Genomic DNA, 15412 nt, shown 5'->3' with positions numbered 1-15412 from the left:
ATTACTTTCAAGGGTACCATCGTTCTCCCAGTTCTCCAGGTACACAACACCTTAATGCCATATTCATAATCTGTTCCTTATTTTCACTTGCTCAAAATATTCAATGTGTTGCAAAGTTTTGTCATTTCTGCCTTTACAACATCTCTTTGGTATATCTTCTCTTCACTTCTTCCACCACACTCATCACCCTAGCAAATTGCTCTCATGACTTTATATCTGGACTAATATAATTGTTTTCTCATTGGTTTCCCTGCCTCAAGTCCTTTTCCCACTCCAACTTATACTGCACTCAGTTGTCAAAATGATCTTCCTAAAACACAGATCTGACCATGTCATCTCTTCCTCCCCCTCTCAATAAATTCTAGTGGCTCCCTCCTACCTCTAGGATGGCAGAGTAGGTGGGAGAGAGATGAGGAGGGTTATCAATGCAAGGATCAGGATTGTATACTTTATTTGGCAAGCAATGGGGAATCATTAGTCCCCACTGGGAGTAAAGAAGCGACATGGTCAGAATAGGAAGATTATTTAAGGAATAAAAATATGACAGACTAAAGAGGGGAGAGGCTAAAATCAGCTAAGGTCATTCATCTAAAGACCTTAAACTATCTTAGCATTTTGAAATTAGAAAACATTATGAAACTATGCTTATCAAGCACACTGTAAATATCATAAAACTAAAGCATTTGTTATACAAGTAAGACATTATATCATCTGAGTTACACATCTTGTAAGATATCAAGGCATTAATATTAAAAAGAAAAACCTACCCAAATGAAGAATCTCTGGAAAGAATGGCAAGAAGTTTTCCTTTAGTATCTTTTTCCAGTGTTTCTAAGCACTGTGGCTGTACAATGCTACCATTAACTTGAGGAGTCGTATAAATGATATCAAATGAAGGGGAAGGAAAGTCAACCTTAACAAATTAAATAAAAGTCAACCTTCAGTTTTTGAGCTGCAAATGGAAGCTGTAGTTAGAGACTTTCTTTTTTAAAGAGAATTTATTAGCATCTTTTGTTTTCCCACTGCCTAAATTTCCCTTTATCATTCCCCTCCCCACTCCCAGGGAACCATCCCCAAAAAACAAAGAAAGCCATCAGCAAAACATATTGACATGTTGAAAAAAGTCTGAAAATACAATATAGCTGGAGAACAAAAGAAAATAATGGATAGTACATCCAATTACTGTCTTGTGACTCAGAAAATTAACCTATTTTAGCAGCTAAGGATCAAAATCGAACTAAGACCTCAATTGAGGTCCTTCTCTTTTACCTCAATGTGGCAGAAGTAACACAACATTTATACGCTTTTATTACTATATATCTATTTAAGTAAAGCATAGCTAAACTCAGAGAGACTGGTCACCAAGGGATTATCCACTAAATAACAATTTTTTTAGCCATACCAGTTCACGAAGACAACTAAGGTATGAAGGTTTAGGTATGCATTAGTGAACTATTCACAACAATGAAACTTCAAGAGAGCAACTGAAATTAAGCTTTCTTATTACATGATATTCAATACATTTTGTCCATGAAATATGAAGACCATTTTTGTTTGTATTTCTTTCTAGGACACACAGTACATGAGATAGGAACTCAAGTACATTTTTCATAAGAAAGTTTACTAAAATTATCAAAAAAATAAATTAGCACTTATAGAAAACCTATTATTTGCATTAAGCCTATGTTGAAAAGTAATGATTTTTATTAAGAAATAATGCAAGTTAGTGATCACTATGTAAAAATATTTGGCTCTATAAGTAGTATTATTTAATATTAACACTAGAGTAAAAAGGAGTCCAAGAAAAATTACCTGCAATACTATTCTTTCCATCACTTGTCCTTTTTTATGGGTTATCCCAGGTATGGGGTGTGTAGGGGATGAGGTCCAAAGATAGAGAAGCCTAGTTCCACAGGTTAAAAACCTAAAGGTTAAGCAAATAAATGGCATGAAAATAATAGGGAAAAATGTCTATTATTTTTCACTGGTGGAAAAAAACCATTAAAAACTTACCATACACAAAAAGCTATTTTAAATCCTAAATGTCACTCTATTAATTCATTAACCTGAAGACTGAAAGAATCATTGGTATCTTCAATATTAATGGGGAAATTGGAAAGAAAGAGGGTTGAGTGGATGAGGAGAGATGAGAATGAATTCAGTTTTAGATATATTAAGTTTGAAACATCTACATAGCCATTTGGTGATGTAAGACTGGTAACTAAGAAGTAGAAAATTTGTGGCACAACCACAGTTAAAGGGTGTCACAATGAAGATGAGATTGCAAAGTAAATAGAAAAGGAGGAGTCACACAGTGGAAAGTAGAACCAAGCACAAAAATCTAGAGAGGAGAATATATGGAAGATGGTACAGTGTGAAACGCTGCAGGGTGGTTAAGAAGCATGTGAACTGAGAAAAGGCCCACTAGCTTTGAAAATTAAGAGGTCATTAGTGATTTATGTTACCAACTGACACCGAGATAATAGACATGGGGTGCAAAATGCGACATATTTTTGTACATAGTCAATGTAAAAATTTGTTTTGCTTTACTATGCATGTTTATTACAAGTCTAATTTGTATTTTATTTTTTGATAGGGATGAAGGAAGAGAAAGAAAATAGATTTTTGCTCATTAAAAATTAAATTTAAAAGAGGTCACTGAAGACATTGAAGAAAATAGTTTCAGATAAATAATAAGGCTGGAAACCATACTACAGAGCATTAAGAAGAGTGAGAAGTAAAAGGACTGAAAATGGACAACTATATAAAGAGTTTGAGAAGAGGAACAATAATATACCTAACAGGGTTAATATGAACCATTGGACATTTTTTTTTCAAGTTAGGAAAGTTATGGGGTACTTGTAGGTAGGAAGAACAAGCAGAAAAAGAGAGAATGAAGATTCAAAAGGGGAGAATGAGGATAGGTCAATTTGTTGGAGAAGAGGGATAGAGAGCACATAGAGAAAGGTTGGCCTTAATTAGAAGAGCCACCTAACCACAGACTAGAGTAAAAGGAGATACTATTAGATGAATTTAGGGAGTTGTGAGGTGATGAAAGGAAAAAAAAGATCTTGTTAAATAGTTTGATTTTTATTAGAGAGAGGAAGACTTTCAAACATCCACTATGGAAGACTTCTAGAAAGATAAAACACAAATCACAAAGAATTAGAAGCTGGGTAAGAGAGAGTACCCATATAGATAAAATCATAAATCTATCTAAATAACTTAAAATATACAAAAATACCCTGATAAGCAAGAAAGTTAAGTAAAGCACTCTAAGTTTTTCTAAATAGTGATATAATTAAAGTAGTATTATAGAAAGAAAACTTAAAGTGGTATATATACATATAGTGCCCACACATGTATAGAAAAGACTGATTTGGGATTGGGAAGGGTGGAACCAAGATGGCAGAGTAAATTAAGAATCTGCCTGAGTTCTCCAAAAACCCCTCATGGCAGGCAGCTGGGGCATGCCACTGTAGGTCTTGGGGGCAACTGAATCAGCAGTGACTTTAGGAGCTATCAGCCTACAGAGGGTAAAGGGGCTTGCAACTACTGGTCAGAAGGAGATTATAGGGAACATTTTGCTGGCATTGAATGCAGAATTCTATTGCACTGTCCAAACAGGGATCTTAGGTCACGATTCTGGGTCATAGTCATAGGGTAAGGAGAGAGCTAAATCCTCCCTTAAATCACACCAGTTTTCATAGCAGCAGTTTTCAACTGGTATGATCACTGTTTTCTCACCTGTGCTCTGATCTGTGAACAACAAGCACAGTTTTCTGGCCTGAACCTGTGACTAGGATCAGTGTAGGAGACTGGAAATTCTAGTCACAGGTTCGGGCCAGAAAATAGTGCTTGTCGTTCACAGATAAGAGCACAGGTGAGAAAACAGTAATCACATCTCTCCTTAAATCATACCAGTCAATGGGCTATAAAAAAGGGCTGTTCACAACCTTTAATCCAGCAATACCACTACTAGGTATGAAGCTCAAAGAAATTTTAAAAAAAGGACCAATTTGTACAAAAATATTTATAGCAGCTTTTTTTTTTTGGTGGTGGTGGCAAGTAATTGGAAATTATGTGGATATCTATCAAATGGGGAAGGCTGAATAAATTTTAGTATATGATTATAATGGAATACTATTGTGCTGTAAGAAATGAAGAGCAAAATGATTTTAGAAAAACCTGGCAAGATTTACATGAACTGATGCAAAGTGAGCAGAACCAGGAGAACATTGTACATAATACCAGCAATATCTACAATGACCAACTATGAAAGACTTAGCTCTTCTCAGCAACACAATGATCTAAGACCCAAAAGACTCATGATGACAAATGCTACCCACTTCTAGAAAAAGAACTGGTGTAATGTTAATGCAGCAATAAACACACTATTTTTCACTTTATTTTTGTATTTTCTTTCACAAAATTATTAATATAGAAATGTTTTTCTTAATTGCACATATGTATCAAATTGCTTGATATCCCCCCCTCAGGGGAGGGGAATAAGAGGGAGAGAATTCAGGACTCAAAATTCTTAAAATGAATATAAATTATTTTACTTGCAATTGGGAAAAATATTTTTTTTGTAAAAATTTTTTTAACACTTTACCTTCTGTCTAAGAATCAATACTGTGTATTGGTTCCCAGGAAGAACAGTGGTAAGGGCAAGGCAATGGGGGTTAAGTGACTTACCCAGGGCCACACAGCTAGGAAGTATCTGAGGCCAAATTTGAACATAGGACCTCCAGTCTCTAGGCCTGGCTCTCAATCCCCTGAGCCTCCCAGCTGCCCCCAGAAACAATATTTTTAAAAAGACTGATTTGGTTCAAAATTTTATTTTTTAAGTTGAAGAATCAAATACATCAAAATAATTTCCATCAATAAAATGACTCTAGATTGTCTGTACCCCAGATTAATTTTCAGCTTACTGAAATTAATGCCTCCAAGCACAATTTTAAAGATTTTGATATCTCTTTGTGGTAGAATACGGAAGAAATTTCTAAAAATGCTATTTAATCTATAAACTAAACAAGAAAATGTATAAACATGTTCCTTGGATATATGTATATATATATATATGACAACCTTGTTCACTGATTTCAAATAGACTGTCTCTTTTTTCCAAAATTCTCATACCAAGACTTCAGAAACTCACAGATTTTGTTGCTTACAGAGGAAGTAAAAAACAGAAAGAAAAATATGGCATTTTCTCCTCAAAAACTAGAGTCTCAAAATGGTTATCAAATAGGTAATATCATTTAGCTATAGCATGTCACTGGAGTCAGCTAGTCAAGGCATAGAAGAGTTGTGATCCATGTCCCATATAAAATTACATGAAAAAACATATGAAAAGTATTCTGCAAACCTTAATCACTATATTAGTGTCCATATTTATTATTACAAATGATTGGTTCTGCAAGGATTTTGACAAATCCTACTGACAAAGTCCATAGCTAAGAGAAGTACAATTAGAAGCTCCTCAGACATTACACAAGTTAGGAATGATCATACTTCAATTAACACTTACCGCTTAAAGTCAAAAAGAGGTAAAGAAACTTTGCCTAAGATCTCAGGTCCCTTTCTTTGTTTATTAGAGTCAGGGGAACTTCCACTGTTTTGATTTAAAATTCCATAAAGGGTAAGGTGAAGAAGTGATTCCAATGGCAACTGTGAGATCTGAATGGGGAAAATTATTCTGTGGGGAAAAAAATGGTAAGTTGAAAGAAATAATAAATTAGAAGTCAAATGAATAAATTTAACTCTTCACAGAAATTACTATAGTGAAAAATACTAATTTCTTTAAATTGTCTTCAATTTTGCCTCATCTCTAAATTAAAATAATCTGTATATTATCATTTAATTTTGAATGTACTAATATACAAAATATCTAAAATGTTCCTCCATTTAGAATTCATTGAGAAATGAAAAGCAGGATAGCTTTACCATACTCTCAAATCATATTATAAAAACAGCAGTCACTAAAACTATATGGTATTACTTAAAAAAAGAAAAGTAGATAAGTGAAACACACTAGATACACAAAAAATAGCTGAAACTGAAAAGAAGAAAAAAAGTTCAGTGTTCAGTGACCCAAAATAAATTTCTGAGTAAAGAACTCCACAACAAATTTAAAGGAAATACTGGGAAATGTAGAAGAAATTAGTTCGGCAGAAATTGTATTTACACCATATACACTACCATCACAAGCTTTAAGGGAATACAAAAGATACAAAAAGAATACAAAACATAATAAAATATCTTTGACAACTATAAAAAGGAAATGTATTCTTAATCAAGTAAGGACTAGAAACAATCATAAAAGACAAAGCAGACAATGTGATTACATAAAATTAAAAAATAATTTCTCATGACCAAAATCAGTTAGAGTAAAGGAAAAAAACACTGAAAATGGAAGTATAAATTCTTGCATTCAACCATCACAGATAAAAAAATCTGATAATCAAAATATTAGGGGGGCAGCTGGGTAGCTCAGTGCATTGAGAGCCAGGCCTAGAGATGGGAGTTCCTAGGTTCAAATCTGGCCTCAGACACTTCCCAGCTATGTGACCCTGGGCAAGTCACTTGACCCCCACTGCCCACCCTTACCACTCTTCCACCTAGGAGCCAATACACAGAAGTTAAGGGTTAAAAAAAAATTAGGAATCAACACAAATATAAACTAAAAACTCTTTTTCAATACATAAATGGTCAAAGACATAAATGCAAAAGAACTGCAAAGTTTGATGATCATATGGAAAAAAAGTTCCTAATTTCCTAATCAAATTCCTAATAAAAGAAATGCAAATTTAAAATGTGAGGTTTTGCTTCATATTCAAATTGGCAAAAATGACAAAAAAACAAAAACAGTCAATGTTGGAAAGGTTAGGAGAAGATAAGCACAGAAGTACACTATTAGTAGATCTATAAGTTAATCCAACTGTTCTAAAAAAAATTTAGAATTATGTGAGGAAAATTATTAAACTGCCTGTACCTTCTGACCTAGTGACATCACTATTAGACATTTACCTCAGTGAAGCCAAAGACAGAACCAAAAGTCCATCATATGCCAAAAAAATCCACAGCACCACTTTCTGTGACAGAAAAAATCTGTAAACAAAGTGGATACTGGCCGAACAAATTCTAGTACGTGTAATGGAATGGAATATTGTTATAATAACAAATAATGAATATGAAGAAATCAGATGTGTAAATGTGTATGAATTTACTAAAGATAAACAGAAAGAGCTGAACAAAAAAAGAAGCAGAACTCAAACTAATTAAAATAACTAATTTTATTCTCTAATGTTTACATGCTTCTTCTTTTCCTCCTTGCAAAGGAGAGATGAGAGGGAGTAATGGGGCAAAATATTACATATATTGTCAAAGAAAGTCTGTTGTTTTTTGCTTGTTATAAGAGAGAGTTCAATTCCCAGGATGGTGGGTGAGGTCCATATTCAGAAATAACAATTTTGTGGGAGGAGAAAAGGCATCAACACAGCTTTTAAAATTAATTTTTAAGTGTAGAAATCAGCAGAATATGGATAATTGTCACTCCATCAAATTATATTTAGAATAACTTCCCTAATCTCAGAGATAGTTCTGGACCATAATGTTATTTAAGTGACAATTTAGAAAACAAACTTATTTGGTGAAGCAGATATATAAAAGTAAAAAATTTTATGGGCTAAAGCAGAGAACATAAGTTAAAGAAACTCAGCAAACAACACTTTAAAAAATTAAACATTAGGAGGTAGCTAGATGGCTCAGTGGATTGAGAGTCAGCCCTAGAGATGGAAGAGGTCCTAGGTTCAAATCTGACCTCAAACTTCCTAGCTGTGTAAACCTGGGCAAGTCACTTAACCACCATTGCCTAGCCCTTACTGTTTTTCTGCCTTGGAACCAATATACATTATTGATTCTAAGACAAAAGGTAAGGATTAAAAATTTTTTTTAAATTAAACATGAAAATAAACTGTCCAAGTAAACTTTAAAAAATACTGCAAGGGCTTTTCCTTTTAAAAATTATATTTAGCACCTCTCAACAAATATTCAGATTTACTGAGAAAAATGAAGATGATATATAAAATCATAAACCGGTACCTCTTTTTCAGTTTATATATGAAAAATAATAGAGCAGCTAGGTGATGCAGCAGATAAGAGCACCAGTCCTGAATTCAAATTTGCCCTCATACGTTTACTAGCTGTGTGACAATAGGTAAATCTTTTAACCCTGTTTGCCTCAGTCCTTTTCTGCAAAGTGAGGTGGAAAAAGAAATGGCCAATCACCCCAGTAACTTTGCCAAGAAAATCCCAAATGGAGTCAACAAAGAGTCAGACATGTCTGAACATTAAAGATCATTTATGGGGGCAATTAGGTGGCTCAGTAGACAGAAAGCTGGGCCAGGAGAAGTGAGGTCCTAGGTTTAAATCTGTCCTCAAATATTTCTTAGCTTTGTGACCATGGGCAAGTCATTTAACTCCCCTTGTCTAGCCTTTACCGCTCTTCTGCCTTGGAACCAATACACAGTATTGATTCTAAGATGGAAGGTGAGAGTTAAAAAAATTTTTTTTGTGACAAGGCAGCAACTCCTAATGAACAAAGTTTTTCAGGGTACTTCGCCTATGATTTTATCCATAATCAAGAGGACTACCACATGAGCTGGCATAGAGTCTGAGAAGATCATAGCTGGCTGTCATTAAACTGGCCCATGCTTATTTGAACAGGGTTTTCTGAAGTCAGAGAACCAAAGTAAGCTCTATTGTATAATTCCACTTGTGGGCAACAAGGTTGCACAGTAGATAGAACCCCAGACCTGGAGTGAGAAGATTCATTTTCCTGAGTTCAAATCTGACCTCATATACGTAATAGACGTGTGACCCTGAGCAAGTCACTTAACTCTGAACTGGAGAAGAAAAAGGCAAACCAGTTGAACATCTTTGCTAAGAAATTCCCTAATGTAGACACAGGGAGTTGTTAGACATGACTGAAAGCAAGTGAACAACAACAAACTTTTTTCCCAGGACCACTAAAGCTGCAGGTCATTTGAAACCTGTCTATATCCTGTGACCATTTATCTATTGGAGAATGATACTTGGTCATCTATACATCAATTTCTTATATCTGAATATCAAATTTTTATTAGTGGCATTTGATGCAGGGATTCTTCCCTTAAGTAATACTTTCTCTTCTTACTATAGCAGCATTTTGTTAGTGAGAATTTTTTTTTAGTTCTTTGTAATAAATATAGTGTTTATCTTGTCATTTATGCATTAGGTTGTAGCAATGTGATGTTCATTTATTTTTGTTTTATAGAATCTACATTAAATGCCATATTTCTCAGATGTTAATGTAAAATGAAAATTTGCATTAGCAAGAGTTCAAAAGTAATTTTAATACACAAATTTCAGAGAATCATATTTGAAATGAACTTTAAGGTTATCTAGTCTAATAACTAAATTAGACAAATTCATAAAATTTAACTAAAAACTAACTTCACTTCTTTTAAAAAAAAAGTTGGAATGAACCCTTGCAACAAAGAAAAAGTTATAGCTCTACTTTAAGACAGTGGTTTTTAACCTGGGGTCCACAAATTTATTTTTGTACTAATTTTTATAACTATATTTCAATATAATTGGTTTTCTTTGTAATCCTACATACTTTTATTCATTTAAAAACATTCTGAGAAGAGGTCCATAGTCTTAACAAAGTACTAATAGGGTCCATGAAACAAAAAAGTTAAGAACCTTTGCATCAAAGAAATGTGCATAGCAATCTAAATTATATGACGACTAAAAGATATTCAATTTTGAAACATCACTTACAGTTCATCCCATTTAATAAGATAGAAGAAATTCTTATATGTGCCAACTTTCTTCGAATGAATAGGCTTAAAAAGATCCTTCCCATTATGAGTCAGGGAACAAATTAAATAGTATTTTTCATAACTAGAAAAAGAAAAGTTAAATTTGAAATTTACTTAGAGGGCTCATCATTTCAAAAATCACTAATATATCCCCCCACCCTCCCAAGTAAATGCTTTCTGGAGTTTAAATGTAAAATAAAATTGGTTCCAAGTTATTTATATTTCATGGTAATTCAGCTGAAATTTAGCAACTAAAATTGCAAAGAGTAGGTTAATAAATTAATAAATAAAATTGGTAGAGACCTATTTAAACCTCTAAAGATGCATGAAACTGTGCTGTACTGGAAGAAAAGATCTTACTGATTTCTGCAGAGGAAAATGGCCCATCATATCAACTCCTTAGTGCCAGTTAATACCTACAACACAACTTAACCATTTGCATACACTATCCAGGGTCTTGGGGTTTAACATAGTTTTAGTTTGCTTGTCTATTATTTCATTAATTTCCTCTTAGCTTTTTATATATAATAAGGGTAGCTAAGCTTTAACAAATATCTCATTGTTTTGAACCAACCAATAAAGCATTTGATGAACAAATGCATAAGCAATTAAAATAACAAAAAATAATACTAGATGATTTTTTTGTTGTTTAGAAAGGCACCTGGCTGGGTATACATTGCTGAAATTCAATATTACATTATTTAATTGGTGATTACTTACTTTGCCACCCAACTAGATGAAATTCCATGTGCAGCAAATATTGTAAACTGGAGTTGTTCTGTTGTAGTCCATGCTTCCTTAGTGGTCCTATGATTTTGTCCATAGTCTATGGGACCACCACATGAGCTTGAATGGAGTCTGAGAAGATCATAAATAGCTGAAGTTAACTGGTCCATGCTTACTTGAACAGGATTTTCTGGAGTCAGGGAACCTAAATTAAAATAAACTTGTAATATATTTTACTGAAAAATAGCAAGGAAATGTTGCCAAAACTTTTCAAAAGAACTTAAACAAATTTACCCCTACTTGAACTCTTGCTTATTATATCACCTCTGGATAATGGAGTTGCCTAGAAAAGGAAAAAGAATAGTAAGAGGGGGAAAAAAAGCCAAATTAGCAAATAATCACTTTACTTTTAAGAAATCTTTTACTTGGAACATCACATATTAATTCTCTAGAACCTTAATGTTTATGATATAATTTCCTCACAAGCAAGTAAGGTAGGTGTTATAAGGTTATCACTCCATTTTTTGAAAAGGCAACTGAGTCTGCAAGAGGTTAATAACCCACAGTTACATAGCTAGTAAGCCTCAAAGGCAGTATTCAAACTTGGATCTCCTATCTCCTGTTGAATAGTGCATCTAAGGGCATGAGAAAGGGTACATCTAGTTGCACTGATGGTGGCCTATCCACTCTACCAAACTATCTGGTCTCTCAAATATACATAACCAAGGCTATACAAAAGAGATTATTTCCTCCTAGGGAAAACTAAAAAGAAAACATATAGATATGGAATTATCTGGGATGAATTAATAAAATAATATACTACAAGATACAAAATATAAAACTGGAATACAAAAACGATGCATATATTTAAGTACAATGGAAATTAACATTTTAGTCCGACATTTACTTGGTCTATAGACAACAAAGTTAATTTTTTAAAATTCAAAGAATATCTAAAAATGACTGGAAATTACAATACCAACCTATTATGATCTATTCTATTCTGGTGACTAAATAGTTGGAAGCTGATCAGTTAAAAACGAACACTCTCCCTCACTCCTGTGCCTCATGTATATGTAAGATTTTTATCTTCCACTAAGGTAGTTCTGGAGATGTCAGCAGTACTTCTTTGAGCAGCAAAAAAAATTAACCTCTTAAAGAAACTGAGAACCTTTTCTGTATGTAAAAACTTATGCCCAAGCTTAACATTCATTTTACTCTAGTAAACAGAAAACAGAATTCTATTGTTGTCTTACACATTAACCCTCTAATCCCGCCCAGCAGGCTTTAACATTAGCCTTTCCCTTAAGGAAAAATGTATAAAACTATAAACTAAAACTCCCTCTGTAATTAAATGGAGCTTCTTTTTTATTCCCTTTTCTATCACCACATTGTGTCCTATTGTTAACCAACTGCTTTTTTTCTTTCACGTGTTTCTTACAAAGAAATGTGGCTTCCAGGACATTAACTTTCTGTCATTCCTTAATGTTATTAGATGTACCTTTTCTCATGTCCAGAAGCACTATCCAACAGGAGGAGTGGGGATGCTTCTTGTATTGTCATTCCATCCAATTGTATGTCAGTTCTACATCCACAATTCTCACATACGTCCCTCTCTTTCCACTTAAACAGTACCACACTAATTCAACCCCTACCACTTCTTGCCTAGACAACTACAAAACCTCCTAAATGACTTTCATGGAACCTCTAATAGCTCCTTGTTGCTTTAGGATAAAGTACAAACTCCTCTGTTTGTCATTTAAACCACTTTACAAGCTGAGTCTAGCCTATCTTTCCAAAATAATTATATATTATTCCCTGCTCACCAACTAGCTCCTTCATGCTTACTCTGACCCATAGACTATGCCTTCACACAGACTGTCCCCCGAGCCTTAAATACTCTCCCTCCTTGATTTTTTTTATTGAAAACCCTACTTCCCTTTATAGCTCCATGCTCAATATCTACTTCCTTCAAGAGACTTTTCCCAATTCTCCCAATTGTTAGTTATTACTCCCACCCAAATAACTTCACAGATTCAGTTTGGATACAGCTTATCTATGAACATGTATCCTCCAGTAGAAATAGTCTTTTGTAAGTAGAAATTATTTAATTCTTGTACTTGTATTTCCAGCGCCACAGTGTCTGACAAACAAGCAATTACTAAATATTTGCTGATTGACTGATTTTAAACTAAGAGCCCTCATTAAATATTGGAACTAAAAAAGATTTATTTGGATATATCTGCTCTAATTTCCACATTAGCAAATGAAGAAACTGAGGTTGAGAGGTTTTCTGGCTTATCCAAGGTATGTTATACCGTTTAGTCAACGGCAAAACTAGGATGAGATTCCAAGCATTGCAGACACTCTCCTTTTAAATCTTTATAGGACTTCTTTGTGCATTCATTTTCATTCTCTTTTCTACTTTTAATGGCCAGTTAGTGTAATAGTCTTTTGGTTCTACTTCTTTCATATTGTAAAATACTTCATACAGGTATCTTTAGATTTCTTTATATTTTTCAAAATTGTTAGTTTCAATTACATTTATTTTCCTTTACATGAATATACTTCAATTTACTTAAGTCATTCTGCTATAGCTGGCTATTTAAATTGCTTCCAATTTTTTGCAGTTACATATGGAAATTTACTATGGAAATTTCTGAAAAAATAGTTTTCATTTTTGATGATGATTTCAGTATACATTCCCAACAAAGGAATAAATGAAGCAATCAGGGCTAAAGTTTGATTCAAGTGTCATCTAAAAACCTATCTACACAGTGTATACAAATGAAGGTGGATTGTGAGAAGAACTACCTCTATTCACTATCTTCCTAAACCAGGTTCTTACTAAAAACAGGGACATATTTCTACTAATTCTTGGAGCCTATAGCAATGTTAAAGTCTCTTCTGAGAGTTCCTATATCAGTACCCAGGCTACTACTCAGTTCCACCCTCTTAGAATCCTTACTGGTACTTGGGCATCACCAATCTCCTTCCAGAAAACTCCTCAACACTTTCCACTGTCAATGTCCTCCAACATTAATATCATTGCCATTCTGGGGTTCCCCCAAGAGACAATATTTTAGACACTAGAAGACGAAAATTAGATCCTTGTCTAAAAAAGATTACAATATGATGTCTTTCTTAATATTTGAGGTTCTACATTGTTATTTTGGCAAACTTAAAGTAATATAGATCTGCCAAGCATAAAATGTACTATCCCCCAGTTTGGGGACAAATATGTATTTCATTTACATAAGTATAATAAAGAATATAAAAATCACCAGGAGATCTACTCACCTCGGCACTTTTGCTCCTTGGAAGATTAACTGCTCTTTTTAGTTTCTTTACAGATTCTGTAATGGCTATGGTCTCTACACCATCTAAAGCACTACAGATTTTTCTTACTGCTTTGATTACCTGATCTACTGCTCTATGTTGGTTCTGAAAAAGAAGGTAAAAAAGCCCAAAGTGAAGAATTTAAAATAATTTCAGAAATAAAGTTATAATTTAATCTTTTATAGAATTGGCAGTAAATGGATTAGAATGTAACAAAAACTGAAAGGGGTAACAAGAATTATAATCTCTGTGGTGTCTTTTAAAAATTAAAGTATTTCATCTTTTAGATCTGCTATATAACCCTCTAAGAGATTTTTTTAAACTTGCATAATGAGAAGATAATTAGATTCACATTATTTATTACTAATTAGACTAAAATGAAATGGTCCCAATAATTATTCCTTCTTTGGAACAGGTTTTCTGAAATAAAGTCAAAATGGGAGATATATTTCTATCTTAGTGTCAAGAAGTTTTAGTAACAACAAGTATATAGTTTAATATATTTGCTGTAATCAAAAACAATCATCAAGAAAACTATCTGCTCTCAGGCTTCCGGGTTAAGATGGCGGCAGAGTAAGAAGCAGCTCTAAACCTCTCCTGACCGAAACACACAAAACTCCTCAAGGGGACATAAAAACAAGTCCAGACGAACGGAGGAACCCCACAACAGGACACAGCGTGGAAGGTACGTGGAATCGAGACATTTCCAAGCTAAAAAGGGCTCTCACTCAAGCGCAAGCTGAGCAACCGCCCCACCCCCACCCCCTCCACACTCTCCTATAGCTCTGAACCCAGCTAAAAAGAAATAGAGCAAGTTTGGGGCACCCATCGAGTCATCAGCAGCTCCGGGACCTGTTCCTGAGAGCAGCAAGACTTAGGACCCCATTAAGTCAAGAACGCACGCGAAATCTGAGCGCGTGCGGGAGCGGACGCTGGGAGCGGAGCGCCGGCTGAGCAGAGGCCTGGGTGGAGGTAAACACAACCAGGAACTAAAGCCTAAGTGGGGAACCAGTGCAGACGGGTATACGACTGTGGAAGTAGCTCCCTGAGACTTGTAAAGGAACCTCCTGCAGAGGTTCAAGCAAGGGAATCCACCAGGGGGCTTGACCTTGGAAAAAACTAGATCTCAGTCCTCAGGAGCCAATAGATCTCAGACAGACACTGAGAGCGAGGATAAACCTGAGAAGCTGCTGGGCTAATGATGGCTAACCAGTTACAGGAAATTCAGAAGAGAAAGAATAATAACAAAAAAAAGAAGTCTTTAACACTCGACAGCTTCTACACAGAGAAAATCCAGACAACCGAGCAAACAGAGGAGGAGAACAAACAACCATCCAGACCCTCCCCAAATAAGGAAAACTCCTCACAACCTATGGAAGAGTTCAAATCTGAGATTTTGAGGAAAATGGAAGAGATCTGGCAAGAAAATAACAGCTTAAAAGGTAGAATCTTGCAACTGGAAAGCGAGGCTCAGAAAC

At 34.5% G+C, this 15412-nt stretch overlaps 1 protein-coding gene across 3 annotated transcripts in view; it reads right to left on the bottom strand.

The window, feature by feature from the left end:
* PIK3C2A (phosphatidylinositol-4-phosphate 3-kinase catalytic subunit type 2 alpha) overlaps nt 1-15412 on the bottom strand; it is a 102715-nt gene that overhangs the window by 47689 nt on the left and 39614 nt on the right. For 2 of the 3 annotated variants that reach the window (XM_044682113.1, XM_044682114.1), the window contains 7 exons: nt 13896-14039; nt 10890-10938; nt 10590-10800; nt 9829-9951; nt 5534-5701; nt 1813-1924; nt 768-913 (listed from right to left, as the gene is read on the bottom strand). In XM_044682113.1, coding sequence (XP_044538048.1) covers nt 768-913; nt 1813-1924; nt 5534-5701; nt 9829-9951; nt 10590-10800; nt 10890-10938; nt 13896-14039 — 953 coding nt within the window. The remainder of the gene's footprint in view (nt 1-767; nt 914-1812; nt 1925-5533; nt 5702-9828; nt 9952-10589; nt 10801-10889; nt 10939-13895; nt 14040-15412) is intronic. The other variant, XM_044682115.1, reaches the window with a different exon arrangement.

The sequence above is a fragment of the Gracilinanus agilis genome, chromosome 6, assembly GCF_016433145.1.
Source record: "Gracilinanus agilis isolate LMUSP501 chromosome 6, AgileGrace, whole genome shotgun sequence".
Taxonomy (NCBI): domain Eukaryota; kingdom Metazoa; phylum Chordata; class Mammalia; order Didelphimorphia; family Didelphidae; genus Gracilinanus; species Gracilinanus agilis.
This window is presented reverse-complemented; position numbering and strand designations above follow the sequence as displayed.